This window comes from Trachemys scripta, chromosome 14 (genome assembly GCF_013100865.1).
Source record: "Trachemys scripta elegans isolate TJP31775 chromosome 14, CAS_Tse_1.0, whole genome shotgun sequence".
In the NCBI taxonomy this organism is placed as follows: domain Eukaryota; kingdom Metazoa; phylum Chordata; order Testudines; family Emydidae; genus Trachemys; species Trachemys scripta.
Window position 1 is genome coordinate 29279823 of NC_048311.1, and position 14175 is coordinate 29293997.

At 40.8% G+C, this 14175-nt stretch overlaps 1 protein-coding gene across 1 annotated transcript in view; it reads right to left on the reverse strand.

Annotated features, from left to right (window-relative positions):
- Nucleotides 1-14175, reverse strand: part of LOC117887073 — a 124177-nt gene that overhangs the window by 16118 nt on the left and 93884 nt on the right. The window contains exons 56-65 of the mRNA XM_034789314.1: nucleotides 13185-13324; nucleotides 12280-12399; nucleotides 10046-10247; nucleotides 7314-7483; nucleotides 4614-4741; nucleotides 3837-3974; nucleotides 2468-2578; nucleotides 2006-2179; nucleotides 1193-1306; nucleotides 685-801 (exon numbers count right to left, since the gene is read on the reverse strand). Coding sequence (XP_034645205.1) covers nucleotides 685-801; nucleotides 1193-1306; nucleotides 2006-2179; nucleotides 2468-2578; nucleotides 3837-3974; nucleotides 4614-4741; nucleotides 7314-7483; nucleotides 10046-10247; nucleotides 12280-12399; nucleotides 13185-13324 — 1414 coding nt within the window. The remainder of the gene's footprint in view (nucleotides 1-684; nucleotides 802-1192; nucleotides 1307-2005; nucleotides 2180-2467; nucleotides 2579-3836; nucleotides 3975-4613; nucleotides 4742-7313; nucleotides 7484-10045; nucleotides 10248-12279; nucleotides 12400-13184; nucleotides 13325-14175) is intronic.

Here is a 14175-nt window from a genome sequence, read left to right on the forward strand (position 1 = left end):
CTGACTCCTCCCCATCCACCTTCCTCTTCCACATTGATTTCTGGCTCTCTCCCTTCCTCTCATTACAGTCCCTCACGTACTCCACTTCCATATTGACCCCTTGGAAAACAACCTGTGCAGCTCCTTAGCCAGCTGCCTCCTTGCCTTCATCTTCGTGTTTCCTCTGCACCAGACCTTCACCAGTCCACTACAGTCACTGGCATAGGGCTTACATTTGGGGAGAGTGCTCAGAGATACAAAATACAACCACAGAGCCAATTCCAAAGAGAGGAATAGTCCCACTGCAGTCAAGGGGAATTAAAGATGCTCTGCACTGCTTAGAATTTGGCCTGCATATTTGGTTCCATCTTCCCAGTGAATAGCTGCAGTGCTGCATCTATCATATGCTGTTTGGATCAATATTTCGTCATGCAGGTAGTTTTCTGTAGATGCAAAGTGGCATTTCATCATGCAGTACAGTTGGGAATTCTGGTAACTATTATTGGTAGGAATCACGGCACTGGTGTGAAATTTTAACCTAAGGTGTCGGGTCATGGTACATATCTAGCAAGACTGCACCTGGCAGTGTGCTACAAACAACTCGTCCGACCTCCTTGGGTTTTTTTTAGGTTTGGTTTCAACTTTTTCAAATTAAAACTAGAAAAAAGTTTATTATGGCTGGAGTTTGTTATGTTCCGCACGCACCTGCACAATTATTCTTATACAGCCAGCTAACGTATAGATAGGAATCAAGGCAGTGAGGATGGTCGTGACGAAGTTCACACGGGCTATATAATAAATCCCATTAAGCACAAACGAAACCTAGAAAGCCACAATAAAAAAAGCAACACACCCATTAGTCCACTTTAAGAGAAAATTATATACGTCATTTTGCTTCTCTGAAGATATCAGATCGAGAGCATTGCCCCATTGAGCATGCTACAACTGCAGGTGTCTTAGCAGTTATGGAATGTCCTGCTCAGATGCTAGACAAGTGGGAAGCAGGAGCTCCTCTGAACCTCTGAATCTGAAATCCAAAGTGAGATCCAGGTCCAAATTTTGAAATTGGCACCTATCCTTATGACAAAACTCCAGGATGAAAACCCCACTTATGTCCTCTGAATTTTTTCTGCTTGATCCATCTGTAATTGTCACGATGATAAAATCCAATCTTCAACGACACTATGATCCCCCCCGAACCATATATACTTACAAATATAAAGATAAAAGCCCAAAGGTCACTGTAGCTTTTCCTTTTGCGAAAAGCAAAAGAGATCACATAAGTGAGGATGACAATGGATGCGGCGTAGCCAAATATAGACACAACCTGAATGGAGAGAATCAGAATGAGCATCATGCCAACACACACAATAAGTAACACAAATTTAGAGAATAAAAATGGTATCACAGACATTTTTGATGGAACATTGGTGCTACCTAACCCTAACCAAAGTAGAATTGGAGCTGAGAAAGGATGCTGCTGTAGTGAACACAGCTTCCTTGCAAACTGAAAACCCAATAACATGCTAAGACTGGACAGCTATTTCTCCCTTCTGAACATGTATGTTGAATTTTGTCCTGAAAAAAGTGACAAACTTATGGTAATGTGCAGTGAAAAATCAGGCATAGATAGCCAGGTGATGGGCACATTTCTCCCTCCAGCTATCCTGACACAGCACAGTGCTCTTGTACAACAGCCTTGCTGTAATTCTAGTATTGAGATTCTCCAGAAAAAGACAGTCAATTTGACAACTGACAAAATGAGGTGGCACGGATTTCTTAGGGTGTGAAACCTTTCTCTAAAGGTCAGCACTTGCTATGTCCATTAATGAAGATTTCAACACAGATCTTTCAAGCCCCCCAAAATTCAGAATAGAAAACAGGTGCTTCAATACCAGGATGGTGAAGGATATGTAAGAGCCTAGAGTATTTGGAGAACATTTTTTAAAAGTCAGACCTCAATTTCCCCCCGTTATTTTATTGTTGAAGATGAATTTTCCACATAGTTTATTAAAAGGAAATTTACCAAAGGTAAGGCTAATAATCCAGGAGTCAGACTAGCTTGATAACTAATCAAAAACATAATCCCAGTCATTGTGAAGAGAAGAACACAGCAGAGAGGAATGTCTACCAGAGCCTGGCCGCACCAATATGCTGAAGGGAGCATGCCTGAAGTCCACAGCTGGGAGTGAGCTTTTATCTAGGAAAGGAAAGAGAAGGCATTCACTCAATTGTCAAACAGTTACACTAAATGAGATGGAATGGGAAATACATTTCGGAAAAACAGATATTAAAAAATAAAAACACACACACACACACACACACACACACACACACACACGTTTTCCCAATTGGGAACCAGCACTGACATGGCTGGATTTCTCACCCGATCTTTACAAGATGTGAAAAAGCAACGATCTATTGTTAAAGACAAGAAACACAGCAGATATGACATTTGCTTTTACCGACCCCAAGTATCCATTCTTACCTTGTAATCACCTATGCTGCTCATTGCAAAGTGAGGTGCAAAACCAGAAGCTAAAACAGACATGAAAATAATGGAATGCCAAAGTAATCTCAATTCGTGCTCAGTTAGCATCTAAAAGACAGTAAGAAAAAATGGCAATATGCTTTCATATAATGGCCGTGGGTGCTTATGTAATGCCTATAAATAATAATAATAGAACAGATTTTAAATAATGTCAACATACAGCAGAAGAAACAAGAGCATCCTAGTTGCTTTACAAACGTCTGGCTTGAAATTGCATCTGCAGAGACATCATGTCTATGCAACCTCAAAGCACCCCTTTTTGTAAGGCACCCAGAGAGGTGACAGCCAATGCCACTTCTCTACAGACTGACCCTGCAATATTGCATTCAATTCTGGAAGCCACAATATAGGGGGATGGAGACAAATTGAAACAAATTCAGAGAAGAATAAAAATGATTAGGGGACTGGAAGAACTCATCTCTTGAGAAATAATTACCTTCCCCCGCTCCCTAGAATCCACACACACTCCAGCAGAAATTTCCCACGCAGAGAGGCTAACGTACATAGAGATGGAATGGCCATTCATCTCTCTGGATGTGACAAATCTTTAGAAAATGTATGGGTGGAAACAATTTGGCACTGGCTGTGGCAGAGATAGGAATGGCTTGACTTAAAGACTTGTCCCACACTGTCTGGATAACATAACCTAGCAGTTCTTTTCTAGCTCTAATTTCTATGAAAACATAACGGTATTACCACCTGTAAAACACAGGTTTGCATTTGTAATGAATGATGTGTACAGTTTGGGTCTCCTCATCTCAAGGAATGTATAATAGCTCGGACTGAAAATTCAGCAAAAAGGCAAGATGATGACAAGAATGTCTGGAAGGGACTTATTGTACGCATGAACTAGAGAATGAAAGAGCTAGAGTCATTTAGCGTGGAAAACAGAACAGGTGAAAGGGACCTCAAATTATATAAAATAGAGAACACAGGGACATGTAGTGGCAAGATTTTCAGAAGTGACTGGTGGCTCTGGGTGCCTCCATTTTTGGGTGCTCACCTTGAGACCCTTTAAAGAGACCTAATTTTCAGAGGGTGAGTGCTCAACATGATTTGAGGAATTAAACCATGATTTGAGGACTTCAATGGCTCACACACAGGTTTGATACAGGAGTGGGTGGGTGAGATTCTGTGCCCTGCATTGTGCAGGAGGTCAGACTAGATGATCATAATGGTCCCTTCTGACCTTAAAGTCTATGATTCTATGATTCTTTAAGGGTTCTCAAGTTGGGCATCCAAAAATTGAGGTTTCCAAAATAACAAATCACTTTTGAAAATCTTGGGCAGAATGTCAAATACATACCAGAGAGTGTATCCGAGTCGAGACTTGAATATGTCTCGTGGAATTTAAGGTTCTTAGTAATGCATTGCTAATGATATTCATAAGCACTGGAAAGCAATTGATTCTTTTGGCATGGCACATCATTGAAAATCTGAAATGCTGAAGAAATAAAAGATTAGTCAGTCTTCACGCTTAAAACTAGACTTTAGCTAGCTGAGGAAATTGGATTGAAAAAAGCAGAGGGTTAAATTTTGCCCTCAGTTTATTCCAACAGTGTAAGCGAGCATAGAATTTGGCCCAGATTTTACAGTTCAAACCCCCATATCTCTAGTATTGTTGTATGCTGACCTTGCTCCATGAAACTTTTATGATACCTGTTACATTTGCTAGCTTAAAACCCAAAGATTTTTTTTTAAATTTATTATTCTTCAAATTGCTCTTCTAACAAAACCCTCTTTAATCTATTTTTTGAGGCAGAGACCTTTTTCTTTGTACTATTATAGAAAATATCATGTGCATTCATAGTACCATATAAATTAGAGATGAGCATAAACCAACCCCTTGACCTGGATGTTGCCAAAGTTTGGATGTAAGCTCTAGATCTGGATTTCACTGTAGAAAACATTTCTGTATAATGAGCCAAAGTAAAAACAAGTCTCCCCGCTAAAGGAAAGGCTAGAACCAAAGTTTGCTGCTTGAATCCACCTCTAATAATAATAAATAACCATAACATTTTCCATCAGTGGTTTTTGAGTTGTAAAGTTTTACAGAATGGTATATATACTTAGTTTCAGTTACCTTGTCTGCAAGTGATACTTTAATAGCCCCATTGTATTCTTGATCATCTGAGATGTTTTTCCCATTAGCTACTTCCAACATTATATTCTGACTTTTCACAGCGTGGATGAAGTCCTCAATGTCGGAACCTAACAAATTAGAGAAAGCAGAACTTAGACAGTTCTTTTATAGTAAAAGCACAAGAATGATAAAATCAAAATGAAGATCCCATCCAAACACCCTAGTCTGTGAGAAATCCTGTGTCCAGATCTGAATTATGTGGTTTAGGATCATTCCTAGTAAAATTCTAATGTCACTTTAATAAGGTCTATTGGAAGCTAAAAGTCTGGAGAGAAGCTCTTTGAAATTCTTCCATTTCACTTGGCTTACATGTCTAACATTTTTCAAGTGATGGATTTCTGAAAGGGGGCCTGGTCTGACCTTTTAATAGGAAGGCATTTCTTAGCAAAAACTACTTTGCTGCACACAGTAATCAGGAAGTTTGCATGGTGAGAAATAAAGAGGGTAAAAAAATATCATTTCCTACAGGATGGAAATTCAGAGATTTTGAAATTTGCTTTTTGTCTCAAATCACAATGAAAAGTTGAAATCTCAGAATATTTTATTAAATGAAATATTCTGAAACATTCATTAAATGATTAATCAGCAGAGTTGTTGCCCATCTTTTTTCTTTCAGTCTGCTCTCCACAGTTCCCCATAATTTCCGTTTTCAACTAGACATTCCATTGAGATGAATGGGGCCGGTCAAACCTTTCAAAGTTATTAGTGCAGGCTTTCTGCAGACGCAGGAAACCAATCCAGAATCAGCTTACACTTGATTTAGTTTTCCAAGGTTATTTTAGAACCATGAGGGTTAGAAACATAATTTAAAAAAAAATCTGTAGATGATTCATGCAGCAAGGTATGGATATCATGGCAAATGCAACAGCCATTTACTAGTGGATTACAAGTGACTCTGATTATAACACCTGACATTTTCAAAGCGCTGTGCAAACAATAAATGTTGTTCTGGTCTAAACTAATAAATAAAATGATCTTGTATGAATTATTCAGGGAATCACTATTAAGATACTCTAGGATTTAGTGCTGGAATATACTTTGAAACTTTGTAGAAAACAAAGCTATTATCTTTGGAAAATCATGGGAGACGGGAGAGATTCCAGAAGACTGGAAAAGGGCAAATATAGTGCCCATCTATAAAAAGGGAAATAAAAACAACCCAGGAAACTACAGACCAGTTAGTTTAACTTCTGTGCCAGGGAAGATAGTGGAGCAAGTAATTAAGGAAATCATCTGCAAACACTTGGAAGGTGGTAAGGTGATAGGGAATAGCCAGCATGGATTTGTAAAGAACAAATCATGTCAAACCAATCTGATAGCTTTCTTTGATAGAATAACGAGCCTTGTGGATAAGGGTGAAGCTGTGGATGTGGTATACCTAGACTTTAGTAAGGCATTTGATACGGTCTCGCATGATATTCTTATCGATAAACTAGGCAAATACAATTTAGATGGGGCTACTATAAGGTGGGTAGATAACCTTATAGTTAACTGGCTGGCTGGATAACCGTACTCAGAGAGTTGTTATTAATGGTTCCCTATCCTGCTGGAAAGGCATAACGAGTGGGGTTCTGCAGGGGTCTGTTTTGGGACTGGCTCTGTTCAATATCTTCATCAACGACTTAGATATTGGCATAGAAAGTACGCTTATTAAGTTTGTGGATGATACCAAACTGGGAGGGATTGCAAATGCTTTGGAGGACAGGGTCATAATTCAAAATGATCTGGACAAATTGGAGAAATGGTCTGAGTTAAACAGGATGAAATTTAACAAAGACAAATGCAAAGTGCTCCACTTAGGAAGAAAAAATCAGTTTCACACATACAGAATGGGAAGAGACTGTCTAGGAAGGAGTACGGCAGAAAGGGATCTAGGGGTTATAGTGGACCACAAGCTAAATATGTCAACAGTGTGATGCTGTTGCAAAAAAAGCAAACATGATTCTGGGATGTATTAACAGGTGTGTTGTGAGCAAGACATGAGAAGTCATTCTTCCACTCTACTCTGCTCTGGTTAGGCCTCAGTTGGAGTATTGTGTCCAGTTCTGGGCACAGCATTTCAAAAAAGATGTGGAGAAATTGGAAAGGGTCCAGAGAAGAGCAACAAGAATGATTAAAGGTCTTGAGAACATGACCTATGAAGGAAGGCTGAAAGAATTGGGTTTGTTTAGTTTGGAAAAGAGAAGACTGAGAGGGGACATGATAGCAGTTTTCAGGTATTTAAAAGGGTGTCATAAGGAGGAGGGAGAAAACTTGTTCACCTTAGACGCTAAGGATAGAACAAGAAGCAATGGGTTTAAACTGCAGCAAGGGAGATCTAGGGTGGACATTAGGAAAAAGTTCCTAACTGTCAGGGTGGTTAAACACTGGAATAAATTGCCTAGGGAGGTTGTGGAATCTCCATCTCTGGAGATATTTTAGAGTAGGTTAGATAAATGTCTAACAGGAATGGTCTAGACAGTATTTGGTCCTGCCATGCGGGCAGGGGACTGGACTCGATGACCTCTCGAGGTCCCTTCCAGTCCTAGAATCTATGAATCTATGAATTTGTTTCTTCAAAAGAAAAAAAATCAGCAGGACACTTACAATGTACTGTGTTGTAGATTCCAACATTGACATTCTTAATTCCATTTTTCTCACCTGTATCGTTAAGAACCAATAAGCTGGTGTGACGTGTTCGGTAGTGCTGCTGTCCAGGTTGGAGAAAATACATCTGAGGTGAAACCTTCCTCGTAACGGCAACAGTTTCTCCACCAATTAGTATCTTGGAGATCAGGCAAGGCAGTATAAGAAGACTACACACCAGTAATCTAAAATGGAAGAGTAGGTGATGAGTTACAATGTACATCCATTTATTAATCCATGGTGCCAAGTTGGCTAGAAAATCAAAATAAGATGCTTATACTCTCTTATCACCATGTTTTTGGCATCATACCAATTGATTTTGACAAACCTGCAGGCTTCTTAGAGCTAAAAGTCTAGCCATGCAACTCAGGGATGTGGAAGGATCACAAACCTTTAAGACAGCACCCGGTCTCTGCCTATCATTTCTTCAACCCAGAGGTGTGCCTGGCAGGGAGAAGCTTCAGGCAACTGAGTGCTCTGATGAGCATACCATGCATAAACCATGCTTGCAGGGACAGCGAGCAAAACCAGAGCAGAAGATGGGAAGTGCCATGGGCAAGGATGGTAAGAGGTAGAGAGGGGGGGGGGAAGAGGCTGAGGATGGCATACAGGTAAGAATTTGGGACTGTGTCCAGAGGCAAGCGACAAAGCCCTGGGGAAAGAGCGGGGCTTTGAAAATTTCTATGGTGGGTGACAAGAGATTCTTCTGATATGGCTACCCCCTATTCCTACTGGACCATGTGGCTGCCTGGGCAGATTATAGAAAAATACAGAGCCAGGTAGAGCGACTTCTAGCTGCCACTTCAGCGCCAGGGCCAGGACCCCAGAAGCTGTTGCCCTTCACCCTGCTGGGGCCACCATCCTTCACAGACCTGGTATCAGACTCATTTCTCCCTATATTAGCTCTGTTGTTTAAGAACCTGGTATCTCCTTATGTTATCCCATTGGTGTTGCTTCTTTCCCTCAAACAGTAAGAAGAATAAGCGTAGCTGTGGGGTAAACCAGAATGTCTGTTTCACAGGAAATTCAGTCATTTCAAATTTTGTTTTCATTCCAAATGGGAACAAAATGTTCAATTTTGAAATTTCCCACAAAACATTTTCAAAAAGTTGTTTTGGAGTAAATGTTTCCTTTTGATTTCCTTATTAATCATAATATAATATAAAATCAACTTTCAAAACAAAAGGGCATTCTGAAAGAGAAAAGTAAAATGTTCCATTCCAAAAATGTCAAAGCGGAGCATTTTGAAATGCTTTATTTTGGGGTTTTTTTGGCCCCGCAAAACAAAATTTCATCCAATTTGACACGTGCCCATGGAAAGTTTTGATTCTGATGAAATGGCATTTTCAGATGGAAAAATGGTCAGCAGGAAATTTTTCAACCAGCTCTAACAATACAGTCTCAAGAACTGCGATTGTCCTTTTAAAGGACAAACCAGCGTCAGCCTTAATAAAGAATTATATTATCAAAGATGTGCCCAGGCCTCAAAGTTCAGATCCAGACACATATCTGGGGTTTGGTGATTTATGATTTTGGTTTGGCCCATTTCTAATTAAAATGATGTCTAAGTCCAATGGGCCAAACCACATGCACAGTCTTTCCTCTGCCTAGACTGGTGAATCTACTGTAGCAATTTTAAAACATGTGTGAGTCCAATAGGGCTACTCTATATTTGGTCAGTTGGTGTCTGGGAGGGAAGCAGAGCTCCCATCTGCCAAGCATCAGGGAGACATAGTCTTGGGACCCAGGGCAAAGGGTCAGGAAGAACTTTCACTTCCCTTTATTACCTTCCTGAAGACGCTATGCATCCGAAGAAGTGAGATTTTTACTCACGAAAGCTTATGCCCAAATAAATCTGTTAGTCTTTAAGGTGCCACCAGACTCTTTGTTGTTTTCCTGAAGACCACTTCCCTTCCTGCACCTGAGGTCCCTATCTCTTAGGCATGGTCCCTCAGTAAAGTAAAGCAAGAAGAGTACAGGATCTGGGGTAACTTCCTTCTCCAGGTGAGATACACATGGTCTCTGAAACTCCTTGGAAGACTGGTTTAGCTGCCCTACCAAAACAACAAGAAAGTCTTTGTTTTGAACCCTCTCTCCTTTCAGGGGAAACTGAAAAAACTTTTTAATAGGTTGAAAATAGTTTCTAAACTCTTCTTCCTGGAGGGTGGTATGAAAAAAAACACACACCCCTCAACACAAACCATTAAGCAAAGCGTCTCAAGGCAAAGTGAGATTACAGTGAAGTTTGCAGGGTTTACATGATTCTGCTTCTCTCACATATTCAAAGTACCGGCCCAAGCTGTTTCCTGACCGTGCTGATTAACTCTCACATTCCTGATATGGAGAGCCAGAACTTTCTCACTCAGTAAGTAACCACATTTTGATACAGTGACCTTACTACAATACCTGAGCACAAGTGAATACAAGAAACAAGTCCCCAAATTACATTTCATTTGCAAAGCTCTAAGAAAGTCTCCTGTGGAATAGCAAAGCCACAGAAAGTAACAGGCAGATAGAAACAATATTACAGCCAGGGGGGTCACTTCATGGAGGTGCCATGAGCTGAAAAGTTGTTCTCGGCTGCTTGTTATTTACGGTGAATTCACGGTTTCATCTGCAAGTTGTTTTGAGTGCTGACAGACAAAATAAATACCAGGGAGAAATTTTTTCAGTTTTTTGGGGGGCATATTCAGTCTGAGTTTGCTTTTGCTTTTCATATATAGGATCAGATACACTCTGGCACTTACATGGACCTAAGAGTTTGATTCTCATGCTTTAGCTTTAAGAAGCGAATTCTTGCCAGGGCACAGACTTGCTGTCTCCAGAGGGCTGTGCCTCTTACAGTCGCCTTTCCAGTGTCTGAGAGTGACAGGAGACTTTGCTCCAATTCATCCGGAGAGAAGGTGTCTCTTTCCTCTTCTGCCTGCTCCTCGCTGAAAACACCATAATCTAGGAGCAAAGAAATCGGCCAGTGAAAGCCTACCCCTTATCATGGGGTGTTTGGAACACAGAAGTTCTTTCCTTTTAGCTTCATTGAAGAGCAATATGGACTGAATCCCAGATTACAAATAAGCGGGGTAGGAGGGGAATGATTTACAAAACAAATTGACTTAATCTGCATCTCATTGCCACATATTACAAATTCAGTTACCATTGATTAACCGTGGAACAATATATGTGTAAGTCCAGTGGCTGGAAGACCTAAAAAGCTCATTACTGGCACCTGTTGATGCAATGGGAGATGCGTGACCCAGAGCTGCTTGAGAACTCCAGATGAACAGAGGCTCCACAGGGGAGAGAGTAACTGCTAGCCAGCAAGGGGAAATGACAGAGTGGGCCAGGCCTCATTTGCATTTTGGTTATGTGACATCGGCAGACCTTTTGGTTAAATTACGGCTCAGTTTTGAGTCGGAGGACAATAAAGTGCTATTGACCCTGTTGGGAACTGAAGGCAAAAGCGACTGACGCCAAACATGCCGGGGTCACCCTGATGGAGACTGCAGCCAAGCAAATTGGGCAAGGGAGCACTAAAAAGATGGAGAACCTCTCTGTTTGTGAGGACTCTACTAAGGGACCTACATACCACTGATCCCTCTCTAAGGAGCTAAGATGAGGCAGTAACAAAACCGAAAAAAGCAGACAGCAGAGGCAGCCTTTGAGATAATGGGTGACAGGGCTGAGGCGGCTTTGGCTGAAGCCACACAGAGAGCAGCTGCCTATTTTGAGGGACACTGGGGTGGGTCGCCTTACCCAGCAATCCCCTCTGCAATCACCTCAACTGGGTCAGGTGAGAGAGCCCCGGTTCAGACTGAAGCCAGGTCTCACAGGATTGGTCTCAAAGCCTGGGTTCCAATCCAAGCCCGAATGGCTCCACTGCAATTCTACAGACCCACAACCTAAGCTCTGCAAGCCCGAGTCAGCTGGCATAGACTAGCTGCTGGTGTTTTATTGCAGTGTGGACATACCTTGAGGAACTGGAGTCAAGTCTTAGAGTCACTTTGGAACCAAAAGCCCCTTCCCTACGGTAGCAACAGCACCTGTGCAGGGGATGCACTTCATTGTGCAAAGCTCCATTTTCAAATGGAAGCATTTAAGTTAAGGCACCCGACTCTAGATCTGAGTCCAGGGAGTAATTACAGAAAAACTCTTGGTGGGGGGGGGAGGGGAAGGGGACATAGTTGTGTCCATATGTAGAACATTATATGCGATTATATTCTATCCTACAAAGTTGTGGGAGGGGGAAAAGGTGGAGTATATCAACCTATGAAAATTCAGAGGGGGGGGGTGATGCAAACCAAGGTTTGGGAGAGATGCAACTCCCTCTATAGCAAATTATGCTCCTGATCTGAGTTCTCAAATCAGTGAGGAGGACCCTAAATGGATATTTGGATACTGGGGTTGGAAATGGCTACTCAACTCAGAGGCTGAAGTTTCAAGCTTTTACAGGACATACCAAACCATTACTACGTTGTAGCACTGATGAGTCACATCAGTATGTGTGTCTGGCACTATATCAGAGTAGCAGCCGTGTTAGTCTGTATCCGCAAAAAGAACAGGAGTACTTGTGGCACCTTAGAGACTAACACATTTAAATTTGTTAGTCTCTAAGGTGCCACAAGTACTCCTGTTCTTTTTGTCTGGCACTAGTGAGCTTAATTTTTTTGGGCAGGTTTGGGAGTGTTCTGTTTAACTTGAGATCTGCCATCTGATTGGAGATGACCAGAATGAGATTCTGGATTCCAGGCAGTTATTATAAAGATGCTAAAAGAACTGTTTCAAAAATCAGGGAAGAGGCCTTCGGGATGCTTTCAATGGAACAGAAAATACCATAAGGTTACTTATTTGGATTTATCTGATCCGTGATACTGGCACAAATCCCACTGCTTTTATTAGGCAAAACTCCCATTCGCTTCAATGAGAATTTTGCCTTTGTAAAGACTGAGTCATCCTTTTCACTTTGGACAGTATTGGACTTTTTTACCTGCTTGATCAATTGCTGCTTCTTCTTCCAGTGTCAGGAACACATCAGCCAGGGTTGTCATGGAAATGCCATAACTCAGAATCTCCTGGCACACATGAGTGTCTAGATCACAGAACAGTTCTAGAACACAAAAATATCTAATAGTTGCATTCTTATAGTTGCATATTTTTAAGCTTTAAGAACACTAAAATACTTTGGGCTGAATATGGATTCCCGTTGGCCTCCATCATGACTGGATTTAGGCATTTAAAAAGTTAAGTGACAGAAAACAGTTCTCCAGGCTGTTTTATGGTGAGCGGATATCCAACCAACCTGATACAGATGCTCACTGGGAAGGTGTGCACTCAAAAAATAAAATACAATACAATAATTATAGTTTCAACTTGCACAACACCTTTCATCGTACAATCCCCAAGTCCTTTACAAACACATGCTCTAGTCCAGACAGGGATTATTTTGGGGAAGTTTTCCTGCTGTGTTATACAGGAAGTCAGACTAGATAATCACTGATTGTCTTAGAATCTATGAATCTGTGTATTAAGCCTCACAGCTCCCTTGTGAGGGAGTTATGATATCTTGACTCTGCAGATGTGGAAATGGAGGAACATAGCATGTAACTATGACTTGCCAAAGGTAACAGAGGTGTACTTTATTCACACCACCACCCGTCTCCTCCAGCCCTTTCTGTTAATTATCTTTTTCCTTAAAAAGATATGGTAAAATGGGGTTGCTCAGCTTAAAGAGACAATTGACATAAAATAATGAAGGCAAAACATTAACAGAAAAAAAAGTTCAGACACCTTTACTTATGGATATTTTCTTCCAGGAGTCTTTTAGACTTGTTCTGAAACTTCTCTGCTACGACATCCTAAAGAGTCACTCTTAAATTACAAAGTGATAGTTACCAGGGAACTTATCCACATTTTCAAAGGGCAGCATATAAATCAGTTCTTCATGACTCTGCCCAGATAACTTAGCATTGGGAATATGCTGCTGGACCAGAGATGTCATTTTTGCAGAATCACAAGAGTCATTGATATGCAGGCTGGAAAGGAAAGAAAAAGGAAATATTTGTAACTGTGCCTCTTCTGTTCATCCTGGAACAATCCAACAAATCCAGAAATGTACAGCCAGCCACTTAATAAGTTGTTGGAAAAAGTTAAGTCTTTTGAAGAAAGTTCAGAAACGAATTGTCCACTAGCATATATGTAACAAGACTTCTAATCACACACCTATTCGGCATTTGAAATGTTAGCTGTTTAAACTATCAAGGGTTCTGTTTCTCTCAAACAAACAGAGAAGTCTGACATACTAGATGTGATGTGGGAGCAGGAGTGGAATCTAATTACAGGATCAGCTCCAAGGTTTGCCTTTCTGCCAACTGCAGTTGAGAATTTGATTTGATTCCTGAGAGAAATAAAAGGTTGCATGAAAAGCACAGGAACGTCAGATATGGAAAGTCTATCACAGAGAATAGCTTGCCAGAGTTCACAGCTGTAGAGGGGCTTTCTTTGGGTGTAGTTAGAAGATATCACATAAAACACAGTTATTCCAAATTTGCACGATATGCCCCAGAAAGGAATCACTGAATTAAGTTGGGGTTGAGAGAGCAAAACTCCTCTTGGGATCAGGCACATAGCCCTCAGCAGCATGGGATTTTATTCTCTTAAATGAAGGGATGAAATATTTGGATAGGAAACCAAATGGAGTCCTCATAACTGAACTGATCAGTTACATCAAGAACTTTGCACAATGTGTCAAATGTTAGAAAAAAAATGAGTAAAAAAAAAAAAGTTTTTGCCAGGCCCCATAATGCTAAATGACAGAGATTTATCAATAGTAAAACATTTCTTCTTGGAAGTCTCAAAACTCCCTTTCATTCTGTGACCCGTGCTG